Source organism: Salvelinus sp. IW2-2015, linkage group LG22 (assembly GCF_002910315.2).
Source record: "Salvelinus sp. IW2-2015 linkage group LG22, ASM291031v2, whole genome shotgun sequence".
Taxonomy (NCBI): Eukaryota; Metazoa; Chordata; class Actinopteri; order Salmoniformes; family Salmonidae; genus Salvelinus; species Salvelinus sp. IW2-2015.
Window position 1 is genome coordinate 12669774 of NC_036862.1, and position 21372 is coordinate 12691145.

At 43.5% G+C, this 21372-nt stretch overlaps 2 protein-coding genes across 3 annotated transcripts in view; one reads left to right on the plus strand and one right to left on the minus strand.

Annotated features, from left to right (window-relative positions):
• LOC111949584 (proprotein convertase subtilisin/kexin type 7-like) overlaps window positions 1-7504 on the plus strand; it is a 26759-nt gene extending 19255 nt beyond the window's left edge. The window contains exons 10-16 of the mRNA XM_023966872.2: window positions 366-470; window positions 664-766; window positions 3063-3219; window positions 4032-4126; window positions 4264-4357; window positions 4535-4652; window positions 4735-7504. Of these exons, the coding sequence (XP_023822640.1) occupies window positions 366-470; window positions 664-766; window positions 3063-3219; window positions 4032-4126; window positions 4264-4357; window positions 4535-4652; window positions 4735-4971 (909 nt within the window). The 3' untranslated portion in view covers window positions 4972-7504. The remainder of the gene's footprint in view (window positions 1-365; window positions 471-663; window positions 767-3062; window positions 3220-4031; window positions 4127-4263; window positions 4358-4534; window positions 4653-4734) is intronic.
• A 270-nt stretch (window positions 7505-7774) lies between these two features.
• Window positions 7775-13703, minus strand: LOC111949409 (transgelin). 2 transcript variants are annotated; one of them, XM_023966538.2, is made up of 6 exons: window positions 13519-13655; window positions 10589-10622; window positions 9283-9477; window positions 8811-8982; window positions 8537-8639; window positions 7775-8398 (listed from the first exon to the last, which is right to left on the minus strand). In XM_023966538.2, exons 2-6 carry the CDS (start codon window positions 10598-10600, stop codon window positions 8260-8262), a joined length of 621 nt encoding a protein of 206 aa, XP_023822306.1. In that variant the 5' UTR covers window positions 10601-10622; window positions 13519-13655; the 3' UTR covers window positions 7775-8259. The 2 variants fall into 2 exon arrangements, with proteins under 2 accessions (XP_023822306.1, XP_023822307.1); XM_023966539.2 differs by lacking the exon at window positions 10589-10622 and having other exon boundaries at window positions 13519-13703.
• Window positions 13704-21372: the final 7669 nt, after the last annotated feature.

A 21372-nucleotide genomic window follows, 5' to 3' on the forward strand; every position in this document is an offset into this window, starting at 1 on the left:
CTCTAAAAGTATTGGGACATTGACATACTAACCTCTCCCCGTTATAATAACAGTGGAGGTTAGCATTTTTGGGGGGTATGATATTTGTCCCAATACTTTTGGTCCCCTAAAATGGTAGGATTATGTCCAAACAGTGCTCTGGTTTCTAAACGGTTCACCTGATATGGATGAAAATGCCCTCCAATGAAAGRTGACAGTCTGGTATCATTTCAAATCCAGAGTGCTGGAGTACAGAGCCAAAAGAACAAAACAGTCACTGAGCCAATATCATTTTGGACCTCACTGTATGACTCCCCTTTATGTACTGTATAATGAATCACTGCTACACAAGCACATACAGTTCCTAATTGTGTGTGTGTCTGTAGTATGATGTGCAAGGGGACTGGAAAATCAATGGAGCGGGCTTCCACCACAGTCACCAGCACGGCTTCGGCCTGCTCAACGCCTGGCGGCTGGTCAACGCTGCCAAGGTACRTCTCCACCTCACCCACTCCCTTCCTAATGTCTCAGAAGCACATTAATGTCAAGCTTTACCAACTACACTACTGACACCGTTAGGAGTGGTAGGGATTTTCTTTCAGCTAATTCAATATTCTGCTCATTTAAAATAGACTGAGGGTATACATGTGAAAGTTTTTTGTTTTGTGCGTGTGTATTAATCAGGTGTGGGAGATGGTGCCGTTCCTAGTGTCCTATCAGAGCCCAGTGCTGAAGGAGGAGGAGCTTATCCCAGCCTATCCGGATCAACTCAACCTAACCTGGAATGGTTGGTAGAGTTTGTGTGTGAGAGAGTGAGAATGAGCATGCAAGCGAGTCTGAATATTTGCAGTTTCTCTTCTCTCTGCCAGTGCTCTCCAGAGAMACCCTCCCAACAGGCAATCAGCAGTCTGCCCTTATTAGGCAATGTTCTTCAGAGTCTCTCTGTCACTGGGTARACTGACTAAACTATGGAGGAGAGAACACATCCCTACGTTCCCGCTCTCTCCCTCTCTGACACACACACAGTGTCACAGCAGAGATGTCTGTATTCCTCCCTCCCTCCCTCTCTCTTCTTCCCTCCTAGCCCAGCGTATGCAGCCTGTGTGTTGCCTGTTCTGTGGTCAGCAGCAGAGCCAGAAGCACTGTTTCCCTGCTGCTGCACAGCCGTGTGTGTGTCTGTACAGTCTCACGTGACTAGGGTTTCTAAGGACAAAGCAGAGGAAGAGTTGCTGACAAAGGTTAAATGTTTTAGTCCAAGTGAAACATCTGTTTTGAATTAATGAAATTCGAGATGCAAATCGACTTTGCATTTATACATGGAAATCATTTTTCCATTCATTGTAAAAGTAAGCTAGTTTTGGTTATTCCCAACGATACATGAAGCAGGTTGTTATGTTAAACTACTCCATCGCTAGGCTATTTGTTGTCCTTGTTGCTATGTGTTTTGGCCGGTCCATTAGCTTAAGGTCCAGTGGTTAGTATGATCACTATTTRCTTCCCATGTGAAAAGGGAAGACTAGAGTGTTCAGTCCCAAACGTTGGATTCCCAAACGATAGGCGCGTGTTGTTGTTGAAAAGAAAAGCTGCTGTTAAAATCGTGTTAAGATGTTTGTCAGGAGAGGAATGTAAGGGGTGCACGCCGGGCCAGCGCTGATTAAAACCTCTGCATCCTAAATGGCACTCTGTTCTGATAGTGCACGAAGTCTGACCCGGGCTCATAAGGCTCTGATCAAACGTCATGCAAATATCTAGGGGACCACTTGGGATGCAGATACAATCTCTGGTTTATTAATCTTCCCGTGTGTCGGAGAGGGAGAGAACAATAGAAGCAAAGCATAGCCGTTGTGTTGATTTAGCGTCATTGAGTTGATTATGCAGACCTCCATGTTGGTGAAAAAGATTCTATCATTTCAGAGCTTGGAGCATTTGGTTTGCAACAAGTTTGTGCATCATTTAATATGAAACYTGTATGAAAAGGCAGTAACACACTCTTAAGACACACCAGTCGTGATTATGTGGATGAGGAGTGAGATTCTCATTAAAGGTCACTGTGTGGGAGGGTCTCTGAGGAACTCTTACCAGTCCTGTATGTTTGGAAGATGATTGGACTCCAGGAAGAGTCCATACTTTCCCCCCTCCCTCCATCCATCCTGCTCTACCCCTATACACTCTGCCCCTCTCTCTGCACCCCTTCACCACCAGTCTCTCTTCCTCCACACCTTTGTATATCCCTCCCTCTAGCTCTCCTTCCTTGGCCTGGGGAAGTGTTTTTCCCTAGATGGTAATGGAGCATTAAGGCCCATTAGCAAACAGGGGGTGAGGAAATGCCAGTGAATTACAGTACGCTGCTGCTGCAGGTCAGGAATCCAGAGCGAAACGGAGGCTCCYCTGTGAGGGACTACAAGTCTGTCTGCTCTTTGCATGTTCTACGACTGAGACATATTGTATTCCTCTGGGGGCGGGGGGGGCGTGAACATTTTACTCTACTTGTGYGTACCAGATGTCCTCTCAAGAATTGGCAGTAGAATATCAGCAAGAGAGCCATTGCACAGTGGATGGTGTAGTGACACTGTTAAAGGCTTCGGGGGGAGATTTGGGTGTAAAAGGAGACCATTCAGACAGCAGTCAAGTTCCGAAAATGTAATTGAATGTCCCAACAGGCACCTGATACAATTGCTAAAACAATATATAGTCATTCTGAATGAAGAAGACATGGATCATTACAGACACTGGGTAATAMGAGACTGATGACACTTTSAACAACGTTCAATTAAACATGAGGACAGTGATACATGATCTTGAACAGAGGCGAAWWCAAGATTGCAMGTGTCTGGGACAGACGCATATACAAAGATCTTATTGGGAGATACAGTTTCACACTAAATGGAATGGCCTTAGATGGCCTTAAATTAAGATTTGACCTATGGGCAACCAGAGTAAAGGTCAATCTTGTGTGGCCACAGCCGACCCTTCACTGTTTATATGTAGTTTTCCTTGGCTCCTCTGCTCTTCCCCTCACTCTGCCATTGTTATAGAAAGACATATAGTCATTCATTAGGATCTCTGTGCTCCTCTCACCCCAGTCACMGCAGCTGACCTCAGGCAGTCCGGGATGCAGACCTTGGAGCACGTGTCTGTCACCTTGACGATGGTCCATACTCGCCGRGGCAACGTGGAGATTGTACTACTCTGCCCCAGTGGCATGACCTCACTCATCGGGGCGCGCCGTACTCTTGACATGTGAGTTTGCGCACGCACACAAATCGAATGAAAAGCTTATTAGTCACGTACATAGATTTGTATAATGTTATCGCAGGTGCAGCGAAATGCTTGTTTCCAGCTCCAACAGTGCAGTAATAACTAGGGATGCACGAAAACTCGGTGAACATATCGGAATCGGACGATATTAGCTACAAATGACGGCATCAGCCTGATGTCTAGTTTAACGCCGATGTGAAAAACCGATGTCAAAGCTGACGTGCATACCTATATAACGTAGGTAGATGACGTAATGACGCCACGTAACATTTAGCGCTACACGTGCAACACAGCATTCCTCACCTAGCCCACAATGTCTGCTGTGTGGATCGAGCAGTCAACAAGTCGAGCAGTCATTTGAAAGAGTAAGAKKWTTTCAGCGAGACAACTCAAAGGCGAAATCCATTAAAGCCAAGATAATGGAATTCATTGCTCTTGACAATCAACCGTTTTCTGTCGTGGGTGATGTTGGCTTTCGCCGACTGGTCGAGCACCAGTACACACTACCTAGTACTCTATTTTTCAGAAGTCCCTGCAGCGGTGTCCCTTCCAACATCTAGTGGAAAGCCTTCCCAGAAAAGTAGAGGCTGTTATAGCAGCAAAGGGGAACCAACTCTATATTAATGGCCATGAATTTGGAATGAGATGTTCAATGAGAAGGTGTCCACATACTTTTGGTCATGTAGTGCATGTACACACTGATTTTAGTTTTACATTTTATTCACTTACTCTAAAAAAAAAACATTGCACAAAATATGACATCCTTGCCTCTGTCCTTTTGTGTGTTACTCCAGGGATACCTCTGGTTACTCAGACTGGACGTTCTCCACTGTGCGCTGCTGGGGGGAGAGAGCCGAGGGCCAGTACAGGCTGCAAGTCTCTGACCACAGTAAGGACCAGTCTTTGTCTCTGTCATTCACCTGTTTGCCACTGACTACTACATGACCCTGGCTACAGTATGAGCTCTCTGCTGCTCAGTCATCATCTCCCCCCCCCTCTCTGTCCTTGTCCCTTTCTTTCTTTTAGAAGACCCTGGGTTGACCCTGGGCTCTCTGAAGCACTGGAAGCTCACTCTGTACGGCTCCTCTCTGTCCTTCGAAGAGGTCAAGGAGAGACAGAGGTCAGGAGACACATCACTGTTAAAACAGCAGCCTGCGTTAATATAAATAGAAAATATGTATAATTATATTTATTATGCATTTCTGGATGCTCTATTTTTAAAGGGAAGGGATGTTTTGTCATTGGTGCTCCCTTAGTGGATGTGAGCATTGATTTGGTTGTGTGTTTTGATTGACAGTGTAGTGGAGGAGGCTATGGGGGGGCAGTATCTGGACAGCAGTTTCTCCCTGCCCTGTCCTGCAGGCATGGACATCCCCTCTGAGACGGTCAGCCCGTTCACCTCCAAGAGCCTCAAGGTATGTTACACACACTCACACAAAATAAATATGCCTAATTTTGTAATTCCCTCCCCTCACTCATCACCATGTCTCTGTGTAGTCTCTGCTACTGCTGGGCTGCTTTGCTCTCTTCTGGTCCCTGTACTACACCCTGGAGGTGACCCTGGCCAACCTGGACTTTAGGGGACTGTGTCGGCGMGGCAGGGGGACGCGGGGCTCCCGCGGGGGCCGGGGGAGAGGCACTGGAACTCTGGGGGACAGCTCTGAGCTGGAGATGCAGAGTGTGTTGGACTCAGAMTACAAGGTGCCCTTCATCACTGGAGACACTGCCACATAACACTGGAGAAAACCTCTGTCCTTACGACATCCCACCCGCTGCTCAACAGTCTGGGCCTGGCACCAGTGGGGCCAACTGAACTGGAGACMGAACTATGTGGGCTGGAACTGTGTGCTCACTGGCCAACCCATTGCTCCCCAAGCCTGTGGCCTTTTATCAGTGTTGCAGTGCCCCATGTGTGTGTGAGTAAGTGTACTGCGGTGGAGCAACCTAAACCTCCTGGATCTCTCAGGACCCTCCGGTCTCACCTAGCAGTGCTATAGAGGTGGTAGTTTGGCTTGGTCTTTGGGTTGGAGTATATATCACTAGTTTGGTTCAGTCCCATACCTGGGTCTTTTAGTGTGGGACTAGGTGTGCCAGACAACCAGACAGAGCATCACTCCCGGGGCGGTTTCCTGGACAACCAGACAGAGCATCACTCCCGGGGCGGTTTCCTGGACAACCAGAGAGAGCATCACTCCCTGGGCGGTTTCCTGGACAACCAGACAGAGCATCACTCCCGGGGCCGTTTCCTGGACAACGATTAAGGCTAATCTTGGTCAGGATTAGGTTTAGTCTGGGTTTATGTCAAACTTCTAAAGTTTATTAGGTGTGTACCATGGGAGAGCATTACAATGCTGTGTGTGTGAATGTGTTTTAAAATGTCAATTGTGTTTGGTTTTGAGGATGTGGTGTGAGTGATAGAGTGCTCTTGATTATGGTTATTTTTTAATTAAAGGTGTTACTCATAGGATTTTATAAAAATGTTGCATTGTAATTTCAGAAAATGTCCATAATACACTGTGTACAAAACAAACACCTTCCTAATATTGAGTTGCACCCTCCCTTTTGKCCTCAGAACAGCCTCATTTWGTCGGGMKATGGACTCTACAAGGTGTCAAGCATTCCACAGGGATGATGGCACATGTTGATGCCAATTATTCCCACAGTTGTCAAGTTGACTGGATGTCCTTTGGGTTGTAAACAAGTTGGTTTCAGTTTTGGTCCACCAGCTTCAAACAGCTGTAAAAATAAAATATATATATATTTTTATTTTTTGTTATTGAAAATATATTTTGCAACGATTTAGATGGTACAATGATTCCCAACACTATTCAATGCTTGTTTTCGCACATAAATTGAGCGAACAGTGTTGAATTTGAGAAACTAGGAAATAAGCAATTTCCACTAGATAAGTCAGAACAGCTTTCCTATTTTAACAACAGATGCCGTTCTGGTGGGAGAAATATCACAACACTAGCTGGTAAGATAATACTGTGAAACACTAGCGACAGATATTTTATGGACATTTWKTGAAATTACAATACAAAAAATAAATCGTATGTGTAGAATCTTTAAAGCTACAATATGTAACTATTTGGGCGACCTGACCAAGTTCACATAGAAATGTGAGCTATTTAATTCCTATTGAAAGCAGTATAAGAAGCAGTAGATCTGTTCTATGTGTGCTATTTCTATGCTTCCCGTTCTGAAGTTTTGTTTTGGCTTCTTTTGGTTTTGTACACCAGCTTCAAACAGCTGAATATACAATATTTTTGGTTATGGAAAATATATTTCACAACGACTTAGATGGTACAATGATTCTCTACACAATGACTGTTTGTTTTGTCACAAACTGAAATTAGGCGAACTATTKTAATTTTAGCAAACAGGAAATGGTGGYGCGYTTTCTGCATAGTGCACCTTTTTAACTTAATTATTTTGTAAACAGACCTCCCGTTTGGGCGTGGTGGTTTTGGAATGTTATTTTGTGCAGACTATATACATTGTTCTGGTACTTGAGCTTGATTTGGGATCAATGTTAGGTTGAATGTGTTTTTTATTTTTTTTGTATCAACTGTAATATGTTACAATCAACAATATTTCGGAGGTAGATTTTTTTAATGAACTGAAACAAAGATTTTATTTGTCTTTACTGGACTAAACTGGAAGCCTGTTCCGCTGTGCAAGTCACAGCTTGACTGAGTAAAATGAATTAGAGTTTCAGGCTGGATCATTCCCATAATTTCCCTTGAAATCATACTACAGGAATTTAGGACGAAGTCAGTACTATCGCTGGCGTGTTTTGGACTTCTAACCCCTTTTTAAACATTGTCTGACCTACAACAGCTGGGTTGTTGCATTAGTCTGTGTGATTAACGGGGGTTGAGGTAGAGTGGTGTTTGAGACAAGGGTGGATCCCGAAAAATGGTTCTTCTCACAAAAACGTGTGTAAAGTCCGAACGGTTTGAGCTACAAACTATTATGACCATCTATTAAAAGCTGACGCTAGTCATTAGAGAGCAAGAGGTTCTTCTACATAGAAGATKATTGGAAATCCCAGGACATAGTCTTTTAATACTGTAATAAGCTCCTATAGTTTCTGTCACAAACTCTAAACTCCACACAATTTTCACTGACTAATTGGATATTAATTTCCCAKTGAGCAAACTATTTCTGTACTTACAGCATTCTTATAAATTCATTTATTTGTTTTTTGCTTACCGGACCTTATTTGTGCATTGACATTTGTCAATAAAACACATGGATGCAAGTATTTATGTCAAAATGTTTTTTCTACTTGAAGCCCTGGTTGTCCTGAAAAGACACTGGTAAAACACTTCAATGTGAGGCTWAATATGAGGGCAGAGCAAGCAGTGAAATTCAGTTTTTTCACTGTGGGAGGCCTAGGACAAATGGAGTCAATAAGACTATGTACAAAAATATGGGTCTGTTAAAGGTCATAGCAGCTGTCCGGGATCGGTACATACAGTATTGCACTGTTAACTTAAGTCATCCATGACACAATGAAGACACAATGAGCTTCAACCTAATTTCCTTCCTTTTTATTTGGTATTTTTCAAACGATCTCTCAAGCAATCTCTCATAATGTTTCTACATTTGGATAGAATGTCCTTGTTCTAAGAAGACATAGCTTAGTTGCTTCAGTGCCTTCTCTATGATTAAAATATCAGTCTCATGTAAACATGAGAATTGCATTTGAGGATGAGTGATTGACAGCTGTATATGCATGTTGTCCCTTTCACCTTAAGCCTCACATTTCACATATGGCATTTGTAGTGTAGATTTGGYTTGTAATAGATTGGGCTGGTCAAGTTTGGTCATAGTGGTGTGTGTGATACTAGTGAYACTGTTCCTACTACACTGGGATAAGGTTGAGTTGAGGCATTAAGACAATCTGTTGGGCCTGTTGTAGCTGCAGTGAGTGGGGCGGAGGGGGGAGGAGGGCAGTGCAGGGCGTGGTGGAGAAGGGAGGGGAAAGGACAAGGGTCAGTGGTTTGGTATTTATTATTGAATCTGTCGGGTGGCCCCGTACGACATGCCAGTTTGGCTGGCCCCTTTGTTAGAGCCCATCTGCAGGCCAATCACACCCTTCCCCGCCTTCAGCTGGTCGTCTGTGAACTCCCTCCGGTTCTCCTGGGCTTTCCTGCAAGGGCACATGAAAAATGWACTCAAAAACACACACTGGCACAGCACAATACACACCCCAGCTTTAAACAGCCKCAGCACTGGCTGAATACACGAGCAATGCAACATCAGCAATCTTCACATTCTTCTAACTCACTTGAAGAACCAGTTGGGGTCGCCGTGGTAGTTMCCGTCATCCTTGGTGACAGCCACACTGCCGAGGGACATCAGTGTCCTCTGGACTGCAGCTAAATCCTTCCCTGTCACCACAAAATCACAGCAGGGTTTATAAGTCTCCACACCATAGCGACAGTACACTACACCGTTGTATGTGCCCACCACGACATCCYCTGTTATCTGTGGCATATGTAATGCCCTGTGTTGTCATTGTGATTGTTTGATGATATGCGAGATGGACATGCTTTGCGAACCTTCCCAGAGGTCCACGGTCTGGAACATGTCGGTCTTGATGACACCGTAGCTCTCGGCAGCAGTCAGGAACTGTGAGATCTGCTCCATCTGTTTGAAGGCCATGCTTGAGCTGGCTATCTTCTTGATGGGCTTGTTGTCCTTATGCAGGCTGTTAATGAGCTCACTCAGGACCTGGGGAATAGGAACATAAAGACAAGAGTAAGAGTATGTTGGCAGAAAATAACCATCTGTACCSTCATATACTCTTGTGGGGTCCCCCAAGGTTCGATACTTGGCACATTGTTGTTTTTAAATGTACAGGTACATGATCATAATCTGATTTCCAAAGGGTTTGTTTCTCCATTTTCTTTGCTGATGACACAAATCTTTAGACTGAATAAAGGTGGTTCAAATAAATGGCTAATATGAATTCTGAATGCCATTAAGTTGAAATGTATGTTTCATTCTGAGGGGCATTGGGTTGGTACTCACACATCCATCCTTAAGCCAGTCCTGGAAGCCCAGTTTGCCAGCCTCAGGCTTCCCAACTCCAGATCCACACTGGGCCACAATCCACTGCACCAAAAGCTCCTCCACCTCAGCGTCGTACTTCTTGTCAATCTTGTCCTGCACCACCCGGCTCATGCCATAAGATGGACCTTTGTTGGCCATGCCTACCTGAGGTCCCTTTCCCACGAAAGGGAGAGAAGGATTGAGGGAAAGAKGGAGTGGAGTAGAACAGATATTAAATAGAGGAAATATGGATATTTATTTTAGGAAAGGAAGTTGTTATATGATAGGATTCCCCAACTGCTGTTTTCTGACAATTTTTTMGGTATATTTTTCTGAGTTTTATGAGCATTTTTTGTTATTAGTTTATTGTTGGACATAAAAGACAAAAAACACCAGTGATTTTAATTTTGGAAATCTGTTCCTGAGTATTCCCACGAATAATAGAGAGATATAAAGTATGTAATTGTATACAACTGTAAAGCGAGGTTTTAAAATAATTATGTATTTGTAAAATCTTATAGCCGTTTGGGCTTCTTGCGGTCAATTTGCAGTTTACAGATTATTTGTAATTATGTTCCGGCCCCCTGATCATCCACTCAAGAAGAAAATCGTCCTGCGCCTGAATCTAGTTGATGATCCCTGTTCTATAACATCTGAGAACATCTGGTATTAGACCTGAAAGTATTCCATGGTTAAGATTACATTGTGACATTGACTATGTATAATGTATGTTGTATGACAGGTTCTATATAAGTAGTGCCTGAGGTGAGCATGTACACCTCCATTTGCATGTCCCTTGTGCTATAATCTGCTATCATAACTAATACAAAGGGACTCCTTTTTCCATTGGCCCTTGACTGAAACAGATATTACCTTAGTTGCAAGTCAAGTCATTTCCAACAGCTTTGTGGATATATATGCAGATTCGCATGCGGACACATTAAGACATTGGACAAATGGCACATTCACTCACAAATACGCCTGCGAACACTTACACACATATAGATGTCATGCATTTATAAAGGCGTGTATTTGAGCCYCTCCCTCCCAAAYATGATTGTCTCCGAATGCACACCAGTTCAGCCATCTGCATTAATTACAGAACTAAATATCAGGAGCCAAAGTGCTGTACAATGGGAGCCCTAGAATCAGCAGAATCACTCTCTTTTTGTGTCTCTCTGCCTCTCTCAAACACACTAGGCYCCACCAACACCATTGCTTGCAAAACTGTTGCTTTTGGGCCAAGCTGCCAAGTGCAAAGCCCATATCAATGCACACTTATCACCTTGTTTGCCATCTTGATGTCAGGATACCACGACCTGGGGGTTGAAGGTCAAATGTTAAATGTTACCACCTGGAGTTTATCTTCATCCTGARTGGAGGTCAAGTCGGTCCTTCCCCAGACTGCTGTTGGATGGGGTAGCCAATGGCAATAGTAAGATCTGGTCACTTCATGTGTCTCAAGGAGCCAGTTGCCTTATCTACACAAAATAGCTCCAAAGGGGTTATTCGGCTCTCCCCATAGGAGAACCCTTTTTGGTTCCAGGTAGAACCTTTTTGGATTCCATGTAGAACTCTCTGTGGAAAGCGTTCTACATTGAACCCAAAAGGGTTCTACCAAAAGGGTTCTCCTATACCGTAGATACAGCCGAAGAACCCCTTTAGATTCTAGATAGCACCTTTTTTTCTAAGTATGWATTTGCATAGTTTTAGTTGGACCCAACTACTCACACTCCACCACAAGGTCAGCATGGACCCTTCGATGCCTAGTATTTGAATGATGACCTGTAGCAAGCTCAAAAAACCTTACTAGCAGCAACACAAGCAACAAATGGAAGACAATATTTATTCTTCAATCTTCATGCTTATTTCTTTCTTGTGTTTCTACAAAAAGATTCATTTGAAACTCAGCTCTCTCCAAGAGTTCCTTAATCCACGTTATGTGCCTCCACTTCCTCATTACCATATTGACTCATCAGTTTAAATCAGGCAACACTTAAGAGAAAATGTATCGATCAGCTGCCATTAACCTAGTTTTCTGAGCCAGCAGTCATTTGTTGAACATTGGCATTAAGAGCATGTATCTCTCACCACATTGTGTTGGATTGGCAGCCATKAACACACAGCCCTGGACTGTCTGGCACTGGGCCCAGTCAAACATTAGTGCTGCTCCATCATGCAAAGAAGTAGACCAAGGCACAGTCCTTCTAGACACTATTTGCCAACAATCCAGTCACACGAATATGAAGCCTTCAAAATACAGAAACTTGAGAGGAGGTTCTTTAGTGTTTCAAGCTGCTCAGTTGTTTCATGGAACCTTATTGACAGACTGCTGTAGTTCACAGGTGATCAAATGAACTCTTAACCATAAAGACAAGAAACGTGCCTAATATGCCCCACATCCTCCTCCTCAGAGTAGGACCACAATAAGCTCCCAACCTCACCCTAACACACACTCAGTCAAACCCTTGCATGGTGCATAATTATAGAAACATTACAGAGGAATGTGAGGAATGTCGGGCTGCTAGCCATGTCATTACTTTTTCACTCCAGTTGGTCTAGACCTATGCRTCATAAACAAGCATRTTGACKAACAGAAATTAGACTGATGTTCCTCCAATGTGGAAAGCCGCTTTCTTCTCTGTGCTACTGCCAGTACAGGTCACAGCCCTCCACAGAGGTGAAATGGATGGCCTGAGAGGTCAGTTCACATGGGACGGGACCCTGGTTCCATTATGGTATTTATGTATGCTTAGGGACCTACTGTACTGTTGGGTTTGGCATCAAGCCCTGTCTCTGACATCTCCAGTCCAGAACAGTATGTCAGGCTGGCCTGTTGGTTGGCGTCAGTCTGGGATGTCTGTGTGTGCTGTCTCTTATACACATCTAGATGTGTATAAGAGACAGCTGTAGGACAGGCTGGCCTGTTGGTTGGTGTCAGTCTGGGATGTCTGTGTGTGTGTGTGTGTGTGTGTGTGTGTGTGTGTGTGTGTGTGTGGTGGGGGGGGGGGGTCTGTATGTGTGTTAATTACATAGCTATGTTTCTATTTTGACCTGATTATAGTGAGTTCTACATTTGGTAGGACATGTAGACTATGTGTTTGGACTACTGGTACTACAGTATGAAACAGTGTCCACTTATCCTCATGAACATTTGACATCACCATCCATCTCTCCTTTCATGTCTGTTTTACTTCTGTGTTTCTGTCTCGCCATGGTAACACAGCTGGCTGTCTCACCATAAAGCAGTTTGAAAGCTGTGGTCTGTGAACTGTGGCTGAAGCCATGACGTACTGCCAGCGGCGCTGCAGTGCCACTGAAACGGAGCTCAAGATAGTCTTATCTCCTGCTGCTGGTCAGCTATCCTCTGGGACTTTACTCCTGCTAGGCATACGGTACTGTAGATAACTCCACAGCTACTGAAGCTGCTGCTGTAGGTCTCCAGTGTTATCTCTCTGTCTCTCAAACACACACTTCCGCTCACCCACAGAAAACATTAGGCTGAGAAACGGAATTGATTAATCCCATATGATCAATGAAAGCCGCTGTGTTACTTGTTTGCATCTTTGTCTGTGTGTGTGTGCGTGTGTTTTTCTTCTTTGGAAAGTGTGTCTGCCGTGGACTTTTGTTGGCTATTGAATTCCTAGCCAAAGCTAACGTATGGCACTCAGTCATTTGCAAGTGAAAACTGAGCTATGCAAGTGTGTCTCTTACAAGAGGAGCTGCTGTGCTGCCTATTCCAGATCTCTCTCTATGACCAAGCTGGTCAAACTTTTTCTCTGTTACCTTTACATCTTTGGGACTGATTTGGATGGTTATTCTACAGTAGAAACACGCTAGCTCATATCAGAACTACATATCCCATCCGTCTAGCACCTGGTAACKCATTGAGCAAGACACCATCCCACATAGATCAGTAGTATTTGTGTGTCTATTCACACCCAGTCACACACAGGATGGAGTATGAGACACACAGACATACAGATGATTAGTGAAACAATGAAAACATGGTTAGAGAAACACAATGCCAGTCTGACAAGGTTACTTTTCTCAAAGTCTTAACCGATGACATAGCTGACAGACAGCCATATGCGTCTTCTAGCTCTGTACACTCAGGATTCCATCACAGGACTGACAGACAGACAGACACCCCTCTCAGCAAGGTGTTCTTCTGACTGGAACCCAAAAGCAGCAACAGTAAAGAGATATACTCACTGTGTTAAAGTATGAAGCGAAGAGTCTTTCTTCTGTACAAGCGCTGGGTCAGGAGGTGTGTGTGTCCGTGTGTGTGACTGAGTGTTTGTATACTTCTAGCTCCAGCAAAGTCCTCCCTCGGAAAAGTGCTGGCTTAAAAGGACCAGACAAGCTGAAATGACTTCACTTCTCGTAAGCCTTGTTTAAACCTTGTGCTAACATGTGAGTTTCATGATCTCATCAATATGATCCAACCACTATCTGGTCAAGGTTTGTCACGTCTACACATTGTATTAAAATGTGTCTCCTATCCGTCCACTGTGTCCGCATTGTGACTATATTAGTTGGTGGCTCCCTGTATGCAAATTATTTGACAGAAATTATTTCAAAATAATATGATTTTATTTATTTTAAGACAATTATGGAAGCCATAAGTCAATGGTGCTACCTGTCAATGACGGTATAATGATCAGTTAAATGCTTTGACCACTCAGATCTGTTTACACTTGATTGATATCCAGACATGATGCATGTCTGACTACCTCCTAAAGTGGTCAGGAAGATCTGATCACTATCAGATCACAATGTGTCTTTTAATCTACACCTATCAAAACATTTGGGCACAATCGGAATGTGGACAAGAGCAGGACTCAGGGCACATGTTAGCACCATGTATAAACATGGATTTAGCTAAGAAGGAGAGAGGGAGAGAGAGTAAATAGGAAACCGCAGCCTTAAAAGGGCATGGGCTTTCTGTCTACTCTCCTTCCATCCCTCCCTCCTTTTGTCTAGTGCTTTCCCTCTCTCCTCCCCTGTCTTTCTTGATTTTTCTKTTTTTTTCTTGTCTGTTAAAAAAGTGCATCCTTATTTGGGAAGGCCTGTTCAGTGCGAGGGGAGCTCTGCCAGGAGGCTTTGGTTTGGTCAGCAGGAATACTCCAAATACTTCACCACACCACTCCATCAGCAGAGGAGAGAGAGAGAGAGGCGCTGCCTGGGAAGAGAGAAAAAGAGAGGATGGAAAGGGAGGCTCGAGTAGAAGGAGGTGATGAATAGAGGTGGTCGTTAAGGGCCCATCAGGATATCAGGCCCGTGGATAGTGGCACAGATTGTTTCAACAGACCACATCTGTTCTTTCCCCCCTTCATATTTCCGAAAGTCTGTTATTGATGTCAGAAATTTGATGAGAGAGGAGAGGGGGGATGTGTGACCACAGAGATGGGAGGGCCGTGCGAGAGGAGGAGGAGTAGTAAAGGGAGGAGGAGAGGGAGTCTGAGGTTGAGAGAGATAAATGAGTGAAGACAAGAGTCATCTCACCATCAGACCACAGCAGACCTTTTATGTCCAGGATGCTCCTCAACTGGCATGCTGAGTTGTGTTTGGGCGAACGTGTGTGTGTGTGTGTGTGTGTGGTGAGAGAGAAATGGGGGTGGGGAAGAGAGGATGCGTGGATGTCATAGTTAGTAACACATTCCCTTCTTATTACCAACACTCCTTCTCTTGCCAGACTCCAGTAGTGTAAACTCACTTTGCCTCACACCCAATGCCAACCATTGTTTCCTACATTAAGTCAGTTGTTGTGGCTTCTGTCTCACTGTGTCTCCTCCCATCTCATCAAGGTATCACAAGCCCCTTTTAAACCTGGTGCTAACATGCACCCTTTGTTCTTATCTTGTCTACATTCTGAATGTGCACACATTTTTGGAGAGGTGTAGAAGATTAAACGATACATTGTGATCTGATTGTGATCGGATCTTCCTGACCACTTCTGGAAGTAGTCAGGCACGCATTGTGTCTGGAATCTGGAAATCAATCAAGTGGAATATTTCCAGAAAGATCACAAGTCTCAGTAACCAGACTTAGTAAAACACAAAGGCCTTCAGGTATGTAAGTAAGCTTCGGACAAATTTACATTTTCAAATGTATTTATTTATAAAGCTCTTTTTACATCAGCAGTTGTCACAAAGTGGTTATACAGAAACACAGCCTAAAACCCCAAACAGCAAGCAATGCAGATGTAGAAGCACGGTGGCTCGGAAAAACTCCCTAGAAAGGCAGGAACCTAGAGAGGAACCAGGCTCTGAGGGGTGGCCAGTCATATTCTGACTGTGCCGGGTAGAGATTCTAAGATTGCATGGCCATTAAGGCCAGATAGTTCTTCAACATGTTCGAGACAGAGAGACAGATGCGAGAATTAGAGGAAGCATATAAGTTCACACAGGACACCAGATAAGACAGGAGAAATACACCAGATAGGACAGACTGACCCTAGCCCCCGGCACATAGACTATTGCAGCATAGATACTGGAGAGTGAGACGGGGTCAGAGGACACTGTGGCCCCTTTCTACAATACCCCTGGACAGGGCAAACCAGGCAGGATATAACCCCACCCACTTTGCCAAAGCACAGCCCCAACACCACTAGAGGGATATCAACAGACCACCAACTTACTACCCTGAGACAAGGTTGAGTATAGCCKACGAAGAACTCCACCGCACGAGCTAGAGGGGGCAACCCACTCAAATCGAGCGAAAAAACCCTGGCACGAAGTGATGCACCACTCCTACAAGTAAGCTTCGTCCTAGCCAGAATGGCCCATATGGCAGTAGCCTACCGTTTACATCACGAGGCAGCTTTGATGTACAACTCCTGGACAGGATGTGTCGCAGGGCCTTAACCCCAATCCATCTCCTTAATGCAGYTCCCATTTTTAGAGTCTGGTATGACTTGACCAGGGATCAAACCCCCAATCTTCCTGGGCGGTAACTAACCACAAGGCCAATGATAGTTACATATAAATACTTGTTTATTGCATAGTGAAAAGTACCGTAAAACCTCAAAAGTGTGAGACGCATGACCTCTCCACTCTCGTACACTATCCCTATGTGAAGCAGTGCCGCAACGCGTTATATTTTAGCGTGAATGCTGCAGCAGAAACTAAACTCCTTCGTCCCTGTGCGCCCACGTCAGTTTCCCGCCCAAATAATTATACAAACCGCAACCGCTGACGTGTTTTGCTTGACTAAAAGACACGCAGCCTTTCTATGCAACCAGAGTGTTCTTACGGTTGTCATCGCCTTCTGAATGGTAAATTGACAGGGGTGCCTTAGCATATGATACTGTACAATATGGATCTATTACCATTCAATAATCATCAATACATTTATTGAAACAAGACGAACCTGTAACAGTATGCATATTTTCATGTCAAACCAGAACCCTTTCATTCACTTTAAATCCCAGTCCGCTGGAATGATCGCCATGTCTCAMTTTAAACCCTCACGCTCTGAGACTTTAATCTGATGTGTGTATGTGCGTGAGCGTGTGCATGTGTGTGGATGTTCGGCATTTGTATATGCATGCGAGCATACGTGTGCGTAGGGTCATACGTCAGAGTGAGTTTATAAGAGTGGAGGAGTTTGCTTACATCCAGCCCCTCGCTGGTTTATAATAAATTAGGATAAGCAGTGAGAGAAGACATGTGTTTACAGGGTTACACAATGCCGCCAGAGGCCATGTACAGTATGTCATCCAATATCCCCCATAATCTCTCTAAACTCAACATAGCTCATTGCTTTTTTACATTTCAGGAAATACAGTATTTGGCATTTCATGTGCCCTCTAGTGGGCAAAACGAGTCAACAGTTAAACTGTGCACAGTGAGTGTATTATGTATCTGCGATGGCTACTAACATTAGTCGGGCCTATTCAATCAAAGCTGGTTTCTGGGTTTGTCTGACATTCTTTTATACACTGCTTGAATGAGCATTTTGATTATTTTTGTGAATAAAACAGTGTTAAATATGTTTAGGTTTACATTATTTTAGATTCTAAGATATACTTATTTTAACCAACTCAGTGGCCTTGTGGTTAGTGTCTGCCCTGAGATTGGAAGGTTGGAGGTTTGATACCCGGTTTGAGTCATACCAAAAACTCWAAAAATGGTACCCGATGCCTTTCTGCTTGGCTCTCAGCATTAAGGAGATGGTTTGTTGGTAAGGCCCAGCGATAGTCTAGTGTCCTATCCAGGGGGTATACTTGTACATCAAGCTGCCTCACGCTACAGAATCAAGAGATAGGGTTCCTACCCTATGGACCATTCTGACTCAGGCAACGCTTACTTACTTATACCGTATCTGATTTAATAGGGCCCAAGGTGTTTCATCACACTTCGGTTCAAGCATACATTACCTTTAGAAGTCAAGTGCAGTGTGCTTGTTCGACAATGCTCCATTGATTGAATCCTGGCCCAAGTTACAATAGAGTTGAAATTGTTTTCAATTATTATGATTCATTTATGTCCTGTTTTGTAGCCTACTTTATCACACATGATTTGTGTATGTAATCGCCTCACATACCTGAATTTGGTACCAATGAACACTTTGATTATAAATTGTTGTTTTGGTTTGATTCGTTTTTTGAGAGAAATGAAAATGGTTCTACTTACATGTTGCGGTCCCTTTCACCAATATCTACATTCAATGCATCCCTCTTTTCAACCAGTTTACTGTAATACTCTCTCACGATGTCATGGGTCTCATCCCAGCTCTTGGTGGAATCCGCAACACATCTGTAAAAGTCCTCCAGGCAGGTAGCCTAGTGGTTAGAGTGTTGGGCCAGTAACTGCAAGGTTGCTAGATCAAACCCCCGAGCTGACAAGGTAAAAATCTGTTGTTCTGCCCCTGAACAAGGCAGTTAACCCACTGTTCATAGGCTGTCATTGTAAATAAGAATTTGTTCTTAACTGACTTGCCTAGTTAAATCATTTTTTACAAATAAAAACATGGTAGAGGCAACAACATCAAAATCATAGTCGCTCTTCTCACTGGCAATAGTGAAGATCACAGTCTGAGATCTTCCAGTAGCTCCACAATGCTCATGAGGCAGTGAGTGGACTGTGTAACCATGCAAGGGGCCCTTACCAGGTACGGACAGCCAGACCAGCTGACCCTGGGACTTGCATAGGGCAGAGAGGTCATAACATTATATTACCATCTATTACACATGGAATACGTAAGAGGTATGAGCTGCATTATATTCCTTACCTGGTGGATCTTTCTTGACTCAGGCTTAACTGTCAACACCCACAGGGCGGCGTCAGAGTCCATCAGGCAGAACTTGGTGAATAAACTARAGTCGTTCCATGGAGGCAATATCGTTTTATTTTTTATCCAACCAACTCTTTTCATGTTCTGTATTTGATCAAGTTGAATAAATGTTTGTATGATAAAATATTGCATGAGCGATTTTAGCAAACAGTGACAGTGCACCTCCTATTGCATATCTCTTGGTAGGGAAGGCCTATTATGTAGGCAGACCTGCAAACCACTGCGACAATGACAGTTAACCCTTTCGCGGGAGGGATAGAAACAAGTTTCCAATGTATGGTTTGTTAAACTATCCCCTCTGTTCGGGGGTGTGTGTTCCCATAGCAAGTCCCTACGTGGGCACACCACTCCAATGGCCCCGAAGAGACCATCCCACCACTGCCACCAGTGTAGCGATTTTAGCAAATAGCAATAGTGCAACAATCCTTGCGGATCTCTCAGCCCATAGGCATACCAGCTACCCACAATTGGAGCAGTGGCGGTAGCTATTAAAATAGTGTAGAAACGGGTTGCTGACTAATTGTAAGCACGTTGGCTAACTGTAGGGTGAAGCAGTTACCTTATTTACAGTTCATTAGAAACCGCACCACTCTTTGCTAGGAAACACGAATATATCACAAAAAATGCAACAACAAAAACATGTTGAGGTGTTCTATGATGTCTGGAACGTTTGTCCCCACACTTCACTATAGCAAGTCGCTCACGTGAGCACACCTCTCCAATGGCCCCTAATAGACTAACTTCTCGCTGCCACACAGGTAGCGATTTTAGCGAACACCAATAGTGCAACTCCCCTTGCGGATCTCAAACCTGGGTATCCCAGTACCGGGGGATTGTAACTGGCCTTCCAATCAAGTTATTGTTATGTATCCTACTTTACATGATTTGATGTTTGTAATCACTACGGTGGAATCGACAACACATTTGTAAAACTCCTCCAGAGAAATGGGAGAAGCAACAAACATAACAATCATACTCACCTTCACTCTTACCTGTGCCAATGGTGAAGATCACAGGCTCAAACGTTCCAATGATGTTGAAATTTCAAGAACATAATTGATTCAAGTTGTTCCAATGAAGCTCTGTAATAATCCACCAGAGAGACTGAAAAGTCAGCTGAATAGTAATTAGCTTGCCCAGTGAGGTTGAATTCAGATTTCACAACTCCTCTGCTTTCCTCAGTGTTCTAGCATGCTTTCCTCAGTGTTCTAGGCATGATGCAACGATGCTACTACCATGGCAACTATGAAGCGTCACAATGTGGGCCATTTGCTCTGATCAGATCTATTTCTATGGTTCTATGGGTCTTCGTCAATGAATTTCAATTTCAAGACTTTAATATTAACAAAATAATCAATAGATAAGTGTTTAGTCAATTCAAAATTATGATACCAAGTCCTATAGGCCATTCACTAAGATAAACTGCTAATTTGGCTAGCAGTAAATACATACACTTCCCTAAATCAGAGATAAACTACTAAAAACATAGGCTTATCTCTCGCCTGTCCCGGGGGACAAGGTCAGGCGGATAAAGCCATATTCTTTACTCAAGTAGGCTACTGCCAATCTTAAAGGGTCTCGAACCATTTCCGCAGCAGCAGGGCGCTGTCCACCAATGAATTGACACGTGTCGAACTATAGCACACTCACACAGTTGATACCAATTGTATTGGTATTGTAGCCTATGCAAATATATTTTCTCTGAGCGAGACCTAAGCTTTCCCAAGAGCTTTTCTCCTCATGTAAATCCTATACACATAATTAAAATGTAGGCCTACAAAAGTATTTTTAAGAGCGAGACCTGCGCTTTTCCCGAGAGCTTTTTCCCCCATGTAGGCCTTCATTTTAATTAGGTGAATAGAATTTACATCACGTGTCTTGTTACATACTTAACTTGCCAACTTAAGTTATTGACTACAATCATTATCCTAKTGGTTTGATCAGAACTTGAAGCAAKGACCCCTTGCCTGAGCCAGCATGCTCTGGTCTGACTTTCGCGCGCCACAACCATTTTGCTGTCCAATGAAAGCGTTATGCGTCTGTGTTGTCAAAATAGAGGTGGTTTTGGATCAGAATTCCCTTCTGCAGATGAACGAATGTGGTCTCATCTAAATTTGATCTCGATTTGTTGTATTAAATAAATGGACTGGTGGTCTTTAGCGACCCATATTAAACAGGTTTCCCATTCATACATACAAAAGTTAACTTGCGATTGACTTGCGAACTACAGATAAGAATTTTCAAGACAAAGACCAAAGCACACTGGACAGTGCAATGTGAAAAAACGACCGAAAATACAAGATAGGCTCATTTCATTTCCAAACAGGGATCCGTATGTAGACCTGTAATTCCCAATTTCTCAGAAATTATTCTATTAAATCGCATGACTTTTCCAATCTGAAATGCACATTTAAAAATGCCAAGATATTACAGCAATTCCATGACTCGTCGGAACCCTGATTAAATTCTAAATAATTATGCTAACTACAACAAAATACAAGCCAATCATAATAACACTTAGGTTAGCTAGCCTAAGGCTCATTATCATCAACTTGTATACCTATTTGGTTGTAGGTACCATTATTATTCATTAACTCAGCATTCATTTAGAGATACATTAATCAATTTAGACCCTATGGAAAGACCACACCCGTGAAGGGCCATTTCAAAAAACAATAAACAGCACACGATGACACGTGTCCTGCTTCATGTAACAAACCAGCTTTTATTTTGTTCAAAGCAATACTATTTCAAAGGCAGACTGTCTGA